A 15,516-nucleotide genomic window follows, 5' to 3' on the forward strand; every position below is an offset into this window, starting at 1 on the left:
CCTGCAGCACGAACAACATGCTTTCCTAGACTTGCCTCTTTGAATTCAGTGAGACATTTAGGGAAGCCAGTCATTTTCCAAACACCAAGGGATGCAGTGGTACATACCTGGGAATGATTCTTACATCATCTCCAGGAAAAGACCTGTAAGAAAGGGGAAGCTGCTTCTGGCCATGCTTATCACATGCTTGGACGATGACTACAGGACAGGCTGTATCTGAGCTTAAAGGGATGAACCAGCTTGAAGAATCTGTACTCAGCCAAGTTTCAAAAGCTGAGAATAGCTAAAATGCTTCAAGCCATCACCACGGCAGGGAATCTAAAGTGTAGTCACAATGTTTTCATTTTTAAACAAGAGATAAGAATAAAGCTTCCAACTGAGCAGGCAGCTGGAGAGTGAACTGCAGGAGAAGACCGAGGGCCTAGGCACAAACTCCTTCACTTATGTTTTCCAAACATGTAAGGAAAGGAACACAGCAAACAGAGAAACAAAACCGGTGCTTGCATCTCTGCATTGCCTGTACGCAAACACAACAGCTCCTCTGCTGCAGTAGATCTTCAAACCTGGGATTTGCTCAAAATCAAAGAGCTGGGTCATTTCTTGAACATCACCCAAGTGCCTCAGAATCTCTCTTGTACACTTCATTTACCATAATCTCCACTCTGCTGTGGGTGCAGCATTAAAATGACAAATGTGGTTTCATAACAAGAGGGTAGCCTCAGATAATGTCATCGAAGCTGATTTGCACTTATTTTCAAATGCCCACTGTACAGAGATAACAAATAGGGTAACAGATCGTCAGGAAGGAGAAGCTAGAAGAGACAAACGACCTTTGTGCAGTATTTCACCCCCTCCTCTCTCAGGAACGTATAAATATGAAGGTATTAAAGCAGATGCAGTCAGCCACTGCCAACCCTGACCAAAGCACCAGGAATTTTATTAGAACATCAAACAGCTTTAACAAAACCCCACAGAAGTCATCGATTGCCTGGTTACAGCTGTCTTTGCTGGGTCTTTGTTTCCCGGAGCACCTGCGAGAGTGTGAGCAGTCACATTACAGTGACAAGCTGTCGGGCTGGATGACCCCGTAAGTCTTGTTCGTGTCTCATGTCTAGGCTTCTGACTTGCATCTTAAGAGACTGTCGTACCAATGCCTTTGCAGGGAACCTATTTTGCCATTCAGAAGGGTTTCTGCCAAACCCAGACAGAACAATGACTGCTTTGCCCTACCTGGCACATCTGTGATTGCAAGGAAACAAGACTCTCCCACGCACCTTGAAATGACTGCCTGAGAGCCCTATGAGGGAGGTGTGCACTAAAGAAACAAACAACCAACAGCTTAAAGGAAAAAAAAAATAAATCTCCAAAACTGGAACTTTTTATTCCTTCAAAATATGAGGACCCCTTCACGACTGCAAGCTCTGCCCTCCCCCAGCACACAGCAGCCCAACTCTGCCTACATCCCTCTGGCTCTGGTGCCATCAGGAGGGGCATGACACAGCAGGAAAAGAGACCGGTTCACTGTGAGACCTGCTACTCACTCTCTTACAGTGTAACGGCCCCCCTTCCAGCTGCACCTCTCTGTGGGCAGCTGCTCTTCGCAGGCACCAGCCACATGGACCACCTTGCTGCTCCTTGGCCTCAGGAGAGCAGAGGGTGGTGGAGCAGGACCGGCCCCTCCTGCACCACTGCAAATCTGTCATTGCGCAGAGTCTTGCAAACGTTCGAGGAGTCTGCGTGAGGAAGCACCAACCACACTGGCTGGCTCGAGCATGCAGCACGACTGCTCACAGCAGCTCCCTCCCAGCTCTCTCTGTGCTCTGTCCTGTGGAGCATGGCCACAGAGGAGCTGGCACCGTGTGCAGGATAGCAGTGGTAGAGAACACAACTTTCGCTCTACCATTGCTCTGGATCTCCATGCCAAGGGTTTCTCCATTTGTGACTGTCACCATCTTTTCCAACAGAATAGTGACCAGCTCTCTCCTCCACTGTTCAAACTCCAAAGTAAAGCCTAACCAACAGGTTTCACCAGCAAAGGCACTGTGAGCAGCTGAAGAAAGGAGTGACAGATGTAAATACCTGCTTGCTGTGCAGTCTGTGGGATCTGTTGACTCCGCTGTGCATTGTACTGAACTGAGGCAATGGGTCTGTACTGCTGTGTTGTTGAGGTAGGGTACTGACCAGATGGGTAATAATACACTGGCATCTGCAAGGAAAGACAAAAGCAGCTAACTATAGACTCTAAAGCATAAACATTCACAAAATTAAACAGAACTGGAAAAGGAGCAAGGGTTCAAACCAAGCATACAAACGGTAACAGTAATCAAGAGGAGAGGTTTGAATTGTCTCTCTTCAAGAACTACTGCTTGCTTTCGGCTCTGCTAAGAAAAGGGGCCATCAGTGCCCAGATTTGCTCTCAGATACTTTGAGAAACAGAAGAAAAAAGAATTTTAATTAAAAGCGATAAAGACTTCCAGGATGCATAAAAAGCTACCAAATGCACATAGCAAAACCAAAAAACTATAATAAAATCAGAGTAAACTATCAAATGCTGCCTAAAATATGTGGATGCAAACAACACCTTCCATGGCAACATGCAGACAGCATGCTGAACCCCTGAGTGACCCCTGGAGGAAATGGGCAATTCAAAACAAAGAGGGTGGGAGCAAAAACATTTGGAAGCAAGAATGAGGAGGGAAAGACAGAGTCTGTGCACCCTTAACACTTGCAAGGAACAATTACTGAATTCACACTTGAGTCGCACAGCTACATCCTTCCTTGCAGGAACGTTTCCCTCTGAGGCCCCTCTTGCACTTGGTGTGAATATAATTACAGTTCAAAACACAGTGCTAGCTGTTTTGTTGCAGAAGGTAGATATTGAGTCTGCAAGTGCTGCTGGGTGGGCTTCTTCCTCCTGTTGTCATTGCAGAGCAACATGTACTACATCACTGCATCATAAAGGAGAACAGGAGAGTTGGAGGAGGGTGACCAGAGCTAAAGATTTTCCCTGCATGTGCTACCTCACTGTTACTGAGACATCTGAGCTAAACCGGTTCAAATGACCTTTGGCAAACTCAGAGCACTCAAACTTTTTCATTTTCACCTGCAGGAGATGCTGTAGGCACCCAACAGAGCTCAGCAGCGTATGGTCCCTCCTTGATATTAAAAGAAGGGCTGGTGTAAGACATAGACATGGATAAAATAGGTGGCTGAGGGTTTTGGAAGGATGCACTTTCGTGTCTCATGAGTACATCTCTGTGCCTGTAGCTGAAACATATTATTTGTCCTTCCTGATATTGCTTTAGTGAAGAGTGAAATTAGAGGGATCAGAGACAAGAAGTATCACTTCTCATTGTCTACTCTGACCCTCCTGAATTTTTCAGAGTCCTACTACATCAGTGCTGCTAACACCTTTGCTTCTGTGCTCTTCAGCAGAGCCCACCGTGCTTGTGTAGCAGCCTACTGACATGTCAAATTACACTTGAATTGCTTTCCCATGTGAATGCACAATCTAACCTTGGAGCTTCTCCTTGTGTAACACATTTCATGTGCAGAACCAGAGATTTCTGCTGCACTAACAAGGATGCCAACACTGCTATATGGTTAGCATTGTAAAACAATAATTAGGAAAATGCCCTTCTCGGACCATAACCTAAACAAAGGCTGCCTTCTTTAGCCTAAAAGCATTGTTTCCTGTTCTTAATCCTTGAAAAATCTCCCCTCTTTAATAACTACCATGGCAGTGGTTGACAGATAATCCTTACACCCTTAGATACTCTTATTTTGAAGGTGAATACCTTCCTTATTTGTAGGCTGACCATTACACTGCATTTCATTGTTTTCCTCTCATATACACATTCTCTTTATTTATCTTATACTATAACAGGAGTGGGCAACCCACTTCAGAGACACTCATGAAATGCTATGAACTGGTATTACTTTTTCCTCCATCTAATCTGCTTTGTCACCAGATGATGGGCAGAGACTCAGCACAGCACTGGCTTTCTAATTTGTTTTGTCCACGTACAGTTTCAAGCCCACTCTTAGGCTGGGTCTCCCTTGGACCGTTCTCTAGCTGCAAATCCACAGGTATGTGCTGTAGTAGGAATGGATTACATACACCTTTCAGGCTGATTTCAGTTTTCTACATTATCTCTTTATTGACTTAGAGCTTGATTCAGGCTGGATGAGGCTCTTAGCAACTTGATCTAGTGTGAGGGGTCTGTGCCCATGGCAGAGGGGTTGGAACTGGATGATCCTTGAGGTCCCTTCCAACCCTAACAATTCTATGATTCTATTCTGCCATCAGGCAGACGTTCTACCTTTGAACATTTCTGGGTTTGGATCAACACCCTCAGCCAGCTGGTAAGTGATGCTGACACAATTGCTAATAGCAGTTAACATCTGCCTGCGTGGGAGTGAAGACAAACCCCAGGGATGTATGGACACATGGAGGCACCATCTCTTCCCAGTACCTAACTGACTGGGATCAGTCATTCTTCAAGGTATCTTCTCCCTATATGCCCCACCCCCCTTTCCCCCCCCATTACAATGACAGCAATGAAACATAAGTGCTTATGCACAACTGCATGATGACCTCCAAATACAATGTTCTGAGATCATCCAGGAAAGACCTACTCACTTGCAGTGACTCCCTCACCTTCACCGCAACAAGTTCCTAGAGGAGACATCCTATGAACAAAGATTTCATTTTAGGGTAGCTTTGGACTCTCTAGGAGGGGATGCAAAATTAATTCAGGTGAAAAATCCCTCAAAATGTGTATTGCTTGCCCAAGCCTCTCCAAGAATCCATGCCATCTCATTTTTAGACACCATGATGCCAGCATACCTTCCATAAAGAATGAGTCAAAGGTGAAAAATTAATTTTAAGGGAACATATCCTTTCCCATGGGCATAGTACTTGCAGTTTTCCCAGAATCAGAATTGTCAGGGTTGGAAGGGACTCCAAGAATCATCTAGTTCCAAACCCCCTGCCATAGGCAGGGACACCTCACACTACAGCAGGTTGCTCACAGCCACATCCAGCCTGGCTGCAAACACCTCCAGGGTTGAGGCTTCCACCACCTCCCTGGGCAACCTGTGCCAGTGTCTCACCACCCTCATGGGGAAGAACTTCTTTCCCTTTTGTTCATTTGCAGAGGCAGAGCAGTGATAAGCACCACTGAGACAGTGCTGCAAAAACCCAAGGAGGACCCTTGCTGAAGTGCCTGAGCCCATAAGTGCTATAGAAGAACCACTGGAAAGAGAATATATTGAAAATAGAAGACAAGAGAGAAAATAAAGCTGTGTGTTTTGTGATCCAGAAAGCAGAAAGGCATTTGCTGCTAAAAGTCCCTCTCAGCAAAGCCAGACTAATGGTTGGCTTGTTTTTTTTCCAACTGGCTGAACAAAGACAGATCATTATTTTCAGGTTATTAAATGATGACTCTGTTGTCAAGCTGGGCAGCAGCTGTGATGAAAGAAGTAGCAAAAGCCTGGTAAGGGACCTTCTTCTCTTCTTAGGCATATCATTTCAAAGTCAGCCTCCTTCTGCTTTCATACAGACTGGGAGAGGGAAACTCGGAGAGCAGCTGAGGACCCATGTTTAACTCAACTTCAATCCAAAAGCTAAGAATTCAAAGGTGGTACCACTGGCTTTGTGTGCTTGGAGAGCATTTCTTTCTCCTCCTTTCAGCTCCCATACTCACAAGACATCCACCCAAGTTTTCACAGCTGTGTTCCAACAGCATGCAGGGCACCATAGCCAACTTGATAGAACCTTATCAGCCATGCATTTCACAGGATTACAGAATCATTTTGGTTGAGACCTTTAAGATCATCAAGCCAATCTTAAACCCAGCACTGGCAAGTCACCACTACATCACATCCCTCAGCACCACAGCTACATGTCATTTAAACACCTCCAGGGATGGGGGCTCCATCACTTTCCTGGGCAGCCTGTTCCAGGGCTTCACAACCCTTCCTGTGAAGAATTTTTTGCTAGTATTGAACCTAAACCGGCCCTGGTGCAACTCAAGGCCACCTCCTCTTGCCACAGCTCTTTCTACTTGGGGGAACAGACCAGCTCTCCCACATTTACAGCAACTCATTAACCATTAGATTCAAGCCTCTTTTTCACTGGTATAAATTCAATGGCAGCATTTAAGACACAAAAGTGCTTTTACATCGATTGCCTCACACTGATCAATGCTCCGCAATGTTTTGCCTGCACTGACATCTGTACTACACCTTTTGGTTTTTTAAAGCCTGTTTCAGACCACCTGCTTTGGCACCTGAAAGCAGCCTTGTTATTGCATCTAAGCCCAAAAGAGTAAAGGGGGAATCAGATTGCCAACAGCCACTGCCTCAGTGAAATTTTGTCACAGCAGGCAGGACAGAGAGTCGAGGTCTAGCTGTCCTGCACAGAAAGCTGAGCTGTTAGGGCAGAGGAATTACTATTTCCCAGTGTCTCACCACCCTCCTGGGGAAGAACTTCTTCCCAATCCAGTCTGAATCTACCCACTGCTAGTTTTGCTCCATTCCCCCCAGTCCTATCACTCCCTGACACCCTAAAACATCCTTCCCCAGCTTTCTTGTAGCCTCCTTCAGATACTGGAAAGCCACAGTAAGGTTGTCACAGAGGGATGTGAGAATAGAATAGAATAGAATAGAATAGAATAGAATAGAATAGAATAGAATAGAATAGAATAGAATAGAACAGAACAGAACAGAACAGAACAGGACCAGTTTGGAAGAGACCTTCAAGATCATTGTGTCCAACCTATCAACCAATCCAACCCACCTAATTGACTAAACCATGGCACCAAGCACCCCATCAAGTCTCCTCCTGAACACCTCCAATGATGGCGACTCCACCACCTCCCTGGGCAGCCCATTCCAATGGGCAATCACTCTCTCTGTATAGAACTTCCTCCTAACATCCAGCCTAGACCTCCCCTGGTGCAGACTGAGACTGTGTCCTCTTGTTCTGGTGCTGGCTGCCTGGGAGAAGAGACCAACCTCTGCCTGTCTACAACCTCCCTTCAGGTAGTTGTAGAGAGCAAGAAGGTCACCCCTGAGTCTCCTCTTCTCTAGGCTAAGCAACCCCAGCTCCTTCAGGCCAGTCAGTGATCTAATTAAGTGGGTCCCTAGCCCACTGAAAACATTCTAAGAGTAAACCTGCTTCACTACTATGGCAATACAGAATCCCATTAACAAAGCCAGCAGGAGATCTTCGCCAAGAAGTGACAAACAGCATCAGCAGAAGGTTTACACAACTTTTACATTAAAAGAAAAGAAAGATAATAATGAAGATTTAAATTTTTATTAATAAATTTGCTTTCTAACCATAAAATGCAAACAGGAGCAGCACTATCAGTACCACTCTAAAGTAGAGTTCAAATGAAGTTATCTGTAACTGGATAAAGAATTTAGCTTTTTCTTTTTCTTTTTTTTTTATTTTTTAAAGAGCATGCCTTGAAAATGGGCCAGAAAGTCTTCTGTGCATTTTACTTCTTGACAGTAATCACTTCCAATATTCTGTAAAGGTACCCAGGAGACAAGTAGAGATGTTTGGTAGTGAACAGTAAAACATAATCAGTCTTCAGGAAGACAGTTAAAATTACTGATCTGTGACACCTCACATGTTCAAGTCAATTAAATATGATTAATGACTACCTGGGCTGATGTGCACGTTGCTCTTTTGGTATATACAGAGGGAAAAAGGACTACAGCTATTTACTCACCCTCCTCCTTCATATTCGTGTGCACGTGTGTCCTGGGCTACAGACATACACTGAGAAAAGGGCTTGAGGACCAGGAAGAAATTGCTGGAACTCAGGAAAATCACAGAGGCTCTGCAAGCGTCCTGATGCCTAAAAGTATGCTAAACTTTAATCCCAGGACAAAACCAGGAATAACCTTAATAACCTTGAAGCTGTTTTGGTGGGGTTTTGTTGTTGCTGTTCATGTGTTTTGTTGTGTTGCTTGTTTCTGTCTGATTTTTGACTCTTTTTCCTTTGTTTGGGTTCGTTTGTTTGGGGGTGGGTGGTGTTTGTTTGTTTGGGGGTGGGGTAGTGCGTGTGTTTGAGGGTTTTGTTTGGTTGGTTTTGGTTAGTTGGTTGCTTTGCTGTGTTTTGCATTTGACTTTTCCTAGGATGGTCTCTTTGTGATGCTACAGTGAGCAGCACGGTGGTGAAAGCTTTGCCTACCTGAGCAGGTGGTGGCGGTTGTTGCACGAAGCCCTGTGGCGGCGGCGGGGGCTGCAGCACTTGCTGGGACACGGGTGGACCCGAACCTGTGAAACCCCCTGGGGGAAGCTGCTGGCTCGGAGAGGCCATGATGTAACCTGTCTGCTGCGCAGGCTGCTGCAGGATAGGCGATGGGTAGACAGGGCCAGAAGGCGACTCGGGGTTGTCTCCCGATGACTGGCGACTCAAGCTCATCTGGTTAAACTGCGTTGTCATGTCGTCCCGCTGCAGGGCAAAAGGCAGCAGAAAATGAGGTAGACAGGATGTCTGCAGCAGACATGCAAATTAGCCAAACAAAAGAGGTTCAAACACAGCAGGAAGGGGAAAGGAATAGCTCGGCTCGAAGGAGTGCCGAGCTCTGCATGGACAGCTATAAAAACGGAGGCAATTAAAAGCATTATAAATGCTTTGACAAAAGACTTCTGGACTGCGAGGTGAATGGCATCACTTGGCACCAAAGTCAGTTATTTTGGCTTTTACTTTGTGTCCTCCCCCCGCTTTTATTCCTAAATGACAAGGGAACTTTACACTGATCAAAAGAGGGCATTTTAAATCTAAAGGGCACGACAATAACGTTGTGAGTAACTCTTTCCCCCAAATACATGCTGCTAATTTCACCTCCGTCTCAAAATGATCCTGAGGGGAACTGAGAAGGTTTCAGATGCAGACCCTTTCCTTTTTGGAATCTTTTGGCTGTTAACATAGAGAATATATAAAAAAGCTAAGCCTTCATTTGCCATTTCAAGGTTATTTATTCTGTGTTGGAAAGAAACAAGTTCTTTATTTCACTGGAGGGGGAAAAAAAAAAATACATCTATGGTAGGATGAAAGTACCAAATAAAGTCAATGGGCCTTGAGTGTTACCACGTGTGGTAATGCCACAAGGATGCTAAACAGCCTTGCCAAAAGATCCATACTGATCAACACTCTCAGGTTTATTCTGGAAAGGCCAAGGATTTGCAAATGTGGTTCTATGCATCTCCACTTGTGCCCATATCATAAACCTTTTAAACACTCAACATCAAAGCTTACTCTAAACAATAAACACAGCACAAAACTCCATTGTGTGCTACTCTGCAGATTATGGTCCCTTCCTCATACCCCCTCTCAGACAGGGAATAAGCACTATAAAAATGCTTTTCACTTAGAACATCCTTGCTATCTTGTGTTTTGGTTTTGCTTTTTTAAAGGAGCCTCTTCGGTTTTGTTTGTATCCCTGTGGTGTTCGTTCTCCAAAATCATCCTGCACAATGTATTTATTGTCAGGAAGCTGCAGAATAGGAAAAGGGAAAAATAGATGTAAGGCACTGCCAGAGAATGTACAGTGACCTTCCACAACCAGAGCAGGTATCGTGAGCCAAGACTCCTGCAGGTCTTCAGGTGATGTAAGAAAGCAATGCTCTTGCCTTGCCACAACCCCACAACCATATTCAGGTAGGTCTGTTACCTGTTTCTTTAAAAAGCCAGGATATTTGTTTCCCTCATGGCAAATGCCTACAAACACATTCAATGAGAAACTTCACTGAACCAGGAATGCCTCTGGGTATGCACAACAAAGACCAAGAGCTTCAACCCCCCTATAATTTATACATCGTGTGCACAATGTGATGTATGCTGAAGACATTAACTCAGGTGAAGTTTTGCTGTTAAATTAGTCACTAAAAATCAGTAGAGCAACCTGAGATGCCTGAAAGACTGTGTTCAAGAGAATTAGCATTGAGATATGCAACTTCTCTTCACTACAGAATGCTCTTTACTGTCCTTTAAATGGTACTGCTCATCTACCAGGCATTAATAACACCACTTTAGCTGCACGAATCTGTTCAGCTTTGTTTCCATCTCTTACTATGTGACATCTCTACCTCAGGAAAGAAAAATAATAATAATAAAAAAATCAGTCATAAACAAGATTACCAGAGGAAAGAGAGACAAAAGAACAGAGCAAAAAAAATATAAAATAGTAATTGCAGTGCCTCTTAAGATGTCAGCTTCATTTTACAAACAGGATAATCTGAGCCCTGCAAGCACCAAGCCAGATTGAGACTCCGGAAGAGCATTCTGTTTCTTTTTATTCAACATGTGGGCTGGTGCCTTGTCATGATGCATAGCACAGCACAGCTTCTGCAGCTGCCCCACCACTGCTCTCTTTCCCAAGTGCTCTGGTATCACCAGGGAATAAATCCAGGCTATGGATTTACTGTCCTGATAAAACAGTAGAAAAAGCAATGATCTCTAGAGGTGTCTTCTCCAGCCTTTGTTGATATAAAAAGGGGTAACTCAAATCTCAAATGCCCAAGTTAGCTGTTTAAGGAGACTCAAGCTCCTACCACAGGCACAACAGAAGGTTTTTCTGAAGGCTCTGCTAACCAGGTAGAGAGCCCTGCTCCTAACATCACCCTGCAGCTTAGGAACCAAAACCAGAGGGAATGCTCTTACAAAATGCTCGTCAGTAGCAAAAGCATCCAGGCAAGGGAGGATTTGGATGGGGCTCTCCTGTGGGACAGCCCTTGCAGTGCTCCCCAGAGGCTCTTGGGCATACTCATGTCCACACACCCAACTTCAAGGAAAGGAAAATAAATAAATAAATGAATGCAAATCTTTAGTACCACAGGAAACTGCTGCGTTGGAGAGACAGGCAGGAGATGCTGGGGAGGATAAGAAACGGCTGGATATTGTACTGACTGAGAAGATGGCTGCATTGCCTGAACAGGCTGCAAAACAAACACAGGGAAAGACAATGAATACAACCTACAGAGAGAGAGAGAGAACAACAACCACCACCACACTTCCGTCACTGAGAGCAAAGGTCTCAAACATAGCTCTGAAAACGCAGGTGACTCATTGCCAGCCCAAGCACAGGAGGTCAGCTCCTGTGGTTTTAGTCTTCATTTTAGCCTTGTACCAGGACAATTCTTTATTACAGATTTCCCTGCCTATTTTCATATATTTGATGGCTGTTAGATTAAATAAAGCCACAGCTCTACTTTATTACTGATGTGAGGCAAAGCCAAATTAGGATTCTGCATTTAATTTTCAGAGAGAGAATGGAAGAGCAGCACAGTACAAGTGTATATTTGAATTTTCCTGATAATGACTGATTTAACTCCGAGTGTGTCATAGGCAAAGGCATAATGACTGTAAAGCTGCTTTAGCAGAACACAATAGCTAAAAAAAAAATTGACAAAGAGCAGGCTGCAAATTATCAACAGACAGGCCCATCAGCTTGGAGCAGATGTTTATCTAAGAGAAAGAACAATTTTCTACAGCACTATTACCTTGGAATAGAGCTTTACTATTCCTTTCATTTTAATCTCTCATTTAACTTGAGTCTTACACAGGCTCGGTGCTAGGTCTGTCTTCTAAAACTGCTAAGGTAAATCAAGAAATAAGAGCCAAACCCATGGAAGGCCAAACCCAGTAAAATCAAAGCAACCTCACTGAATTTAAGCATTGCATTTCAGGTTAACCTGGGATGAAACTGTGCCAAGTTATAAAGCCACATAAGTACCATAGTAGATCTTGGCTGCTCTGTGAGTAAGCAAGATGCAGGATTCTTGCTTGAGTAGTTCCCTCTGCTTGCTCTGCTCTGGGAGAGCAGACACACAAACCACAACATTAAGTTTGAGCTAGTGCCAAACCCTACTGCCCATGTTCTGACATATTTGGCTCCATGCCACCGCCAGCCCAGAGGCCACAGACCCAACATACTGCGGCACCATGCCCAAACAACTCTGCCCTTTCCCTCTCCTCCTGTAGCTTCTATCTCAGAGCAGTCATGGCCAGAACATGGGGTGCAGACAGAACCCATGGTCTAGGAAGGGGAGCTCAGAGAGTGGGCTACCCATAGATTATGCCTGGTATTACCAGATGTGGAAGAGTTTGTAGAGCTCTGCCTTGTCCTTGATTCTTTGACTCAATCCCACTGCTGTCAAAAGGGACAGGGAATGGTCCCTGGCTCTTTGGGGGGAATTGCAGACTGCACTAGTTTGAGAATGAACGCTTCAGCTCTCAATTATGGGCAATTTTTTGCCAGAGCAATTTATGTAGATATACAGCAGCTTGCTTAACAGTCCTTTTCAAAATTAAGCCATGCTTTAGATGGAACTGAAAAAGGAATCTTTCCTCTTCATCTGCCTTGAAAATACAGACCAGGAGCCCCATTTGTTTCAAAACAAAAAACACCCTAGTACTTGGTCTAAGTGCACCCTTCCCTCCTACCCTTCAGAGGATCATCTGTTGTAACCCTGAAAGCTGCTTCTGTTTTTTCCAGAGGCCACCAGACATACCTGTGTGACAAGGTGACTTGCCATTTGCTGTTGTGGCTGTTGAACCTGCTGAGGCTGCTGGGATGAAGGCTGCTGCTGAGACTGTCCCACCATCTGGCTCCTCATCGTCTGCTGGCTACTGGGAGGGTTGTATATTGCCGGCGTCCCGTCAGGATTTACAAAGGGTTGACCTGAAACAACAGCCCCTGCCTTTGCTGAACACTTTAAAGAAGATGTTTTCTGCATGAAATCACACAGCCTTGCTTTAACTGACCACTCTTGAGCTGACCAGCTCCAGCAGCAGCACGCTCATCACTCATTACACTAGCAGACATCTCTTGCCAAAGCAGACAGCAGATATTTGTTTTGGCAGGATAATTTTCCAAGGAATGGGTGCAAGGTTACCATGGATATAAACTGATTTAGATACTCTGGTTACCTGAACCCATTCAATGATGAGTCAGCTCACAATAAAATTGAACTCTGGAGCAAACATCAGAAGTAGAGAATATTAAACGCACACAGCTCCTCCTGACACACTGGTTTGTACAGAAAGGAAAAGAACCCCAAACATACCCTTGTTAATTATTTATTTGCATGCTCTAATTTAAACATAGTGCTGCACTTCTAAGAGCTGTAGCCTGTGTAGTAAGAGAAGGAAGCACTGGAAGTTATCATGGAAGTAACATTTAAGATATCTTTGAACATTTCTTCTATACAGGTTCTACTAAGCTGCTCAGCTACTAAGTTCCTTCAGATACTGTAGCTGATGGAAGTAATCCTGGAAATGCAATGTTTGTCAAAAAGAAAAAGAAAACCAAAACCCTTAACCCAACCAACCAACCCAAACCTAAAAACAACAACCAAACCAAAGGTCACTCAAATCGTTGCCTTGCGAAGAAAGAAATGGCATTTCTGTTGTGGGAAAAATGTTTTCTATGATCTCAGTTCTCTTTTCACTTCCATCACAAATTCATAAAGCAAAGAGATTACAAATATTTCCATGAGGAAAAAAAAAAAAAGAAGAAAGGAATTTTAGCAATGAAGTGATAACAATTAAAGCAGGTAACTAAAATATCTGAGACAAAAAGGTTGATTTGGAGAAACTTGGTGATTGAGAGCAACAGTAAAACACACAATTTCTGATCTATACACTATGAGAACCTCCACTGTTCTATCTACTTCTCAGCCTTTCAATTCCTTCCTCTATGACCAGTCATGGTCAGAAATGCATTAGAAACCTTGCCTTCTCTCCCTAAAGCAGCAAGACTTGCTGGATGAAGTCACCATATTATACTGGGCATGTCTGTCACTCAACAGTGAGAAAGGTGATGAGTGGAGACAGTGGAAGAGAAGCGCGGGGGGCATTTCCCATGGCTCAGTAAAGGGTGACAGACTTGGAAGAGAAAAGGTCCAGTAATGCTTTTAAAGATGAAGAAGGAAAGAAAAAAAAAAAAAAGAAAAGAAAAGAAAAGAAAAGAAAAAAAAAGGACCTTTCATGAAGAAATCTTGAAATAAGAAATGAGAAGAAGAGATCAGACAGCAACAGAGAAGACATTTGTAAGTTGTGAACTGTGGCCTTGACAGAAGGGCAAAGACTGCAATGCCACTTAAACGAGTAAGAATGAAATGTAAATGCTCTGAAATTGTCAAAGAGGTTAAGGCAGAGAATGTGTCAAGAGGAATCCTTTAAAGGGTAGAATAGCCTGGTGGAGCAGGTGAAATGGAAAATAAAATAGCACAGCACATAAATGGTCCTCTCACAAAGCTCACAAGAAGCTTCTTAATTCTGTGGAAGGAGGAAGGCAAACCAGAGGAAGCAAAGGAGACTGCAGATATGGAAGAGAAAGTGTGGACTGTCAATACCTGAGAAGGAGCTGAGAGGTATAACTGAAGCATGGAGGTACTGACAGCATCTGTGGATGCCATTAGAGGCTCGCAGAGTCAGTGACTATGTAGTGTGCAAGGTAGAACAATCTTTAAAGGGCACAGCATCATGATCAAAAGAGAGAAAAAGACTGGAAGTAGCCACTCTGCAAGAGGAGAAGAAAGAGCTAAAGAATGATGTTGCTTAGGGAAAGAAAATCTATTCATTACAGGAAACAAAGCTCCTTTTTCCTTTTCTTTAAACTGTCTTCTCTTCATCTGTGTTACTGACAGCATCCATCACACTGAGAGCTGATCACAGCAATCAGTCTCCTCCCTATGGAGCTTCTTTTGTAATGCTATCCTAATAAGTTGCAAAGATTCTGAGCCCAAAGAGTGGCAAATTTGCAGCAGGCATTACCCTGCAAGTTAAAAGCACAGCAGACACTGCTGTACAGCCTGACTTCCAGCCCAGGTAGCAGTGTGAAGCTAGATGGCTGGGACCAGAATTTCAGCCTCCCTCCATTTTCTTTCCTGTGTGTGTACTTCCAGAAACAAACCACTGGGGTTAAAGGAAACACAAAATTATATATGCACAAAATATTTGCTGCCCAATTGTTCAACATACCAACACACCTGGAACTCTCCAGGATGTCTCTGCAGACACACGCTAGGAGGAAGATGAGGTGGCTCAGGTCTAGTGACAGTATTGAAAGGCATTATGTACCTACTGTAGAAAAAGACTCCCTAGGTACCATGGAGGAACATGAGCCAGCTGCTGCAAATGGCTACATTGCCAAAAGAGGTGTAGGAGATGTTCCTCTTAAATAGCTCTTCTGGCTTGCAAGTGTAGTGAGCCTCCAGTCCTTGCCGTGGCCAGGAACGAGCATAAGCTCTCAGCTGTTGGTGGGCTCAAAGCAGCAAGGATTCCTTTCATTGGCTTCTCCCTGTCCTATCACCTGAATTAAGGATGACTTCTGACTGTGCCTGCTGAGTTTTGTATGGAAGTGGATCACACACCACATGAAATTCCATCTGTATTGACCAAGGGATTCCAGTGTCACAGACAGAACGATCAACTACCAGAACACCAGAGATGAGTAAATGAATAAGGATGGCTTTTGTCTTATGTCCGC

General features: G+C 44.1%; 1 protein-coding gene across 1 annotated transcript in view; it reads right to left on the reverse strand.

The window, feature by feature from the left end:
- ARPP21 (cAMP regulated phosphoprotein 21) overlaps positions 1–15,516 on the reverse strand; it is a 110,429-nt gene that overhangs the window by 39,299 nt on the left and 55,614 nt on the right. The window contains exons 17-20 of the mRNA XM_054177163.1: positions 12,536–12,705; positions 10,856–10,960; positions 8,211–8,474; positions 2,080–2,206 (exon numbers count right to left, since the gene is read on the reverse strand). Coding sequence (XP_054033138.1) covers positions 2,080–2,206; positions 8,211–8,474; positions 10,856–10,960; positions 12,536–12,705 — 666 coding nt within the window. The remainder of the gene's footprint in view (positions 1–2,079; positions 2,207–8,210; positions 8,475–10,855; positions 10,961–12,535; positions 12,706–15,516) is intronic.

The sequence above is a fragment of the Dryobates pubescens genome, chromosome 38 (genome assembly GCF_014839835.1).
Source record: "Dryobates pubescens isolate bDryPub1 chromosome 38, bDryPub1.pri, whole genome shotgun sequence".
NCBI lineage: Eukaryota > Metazoa > Chordata > Aves > Piciformes > Picidae > Dryobates > Dryobates pubescens.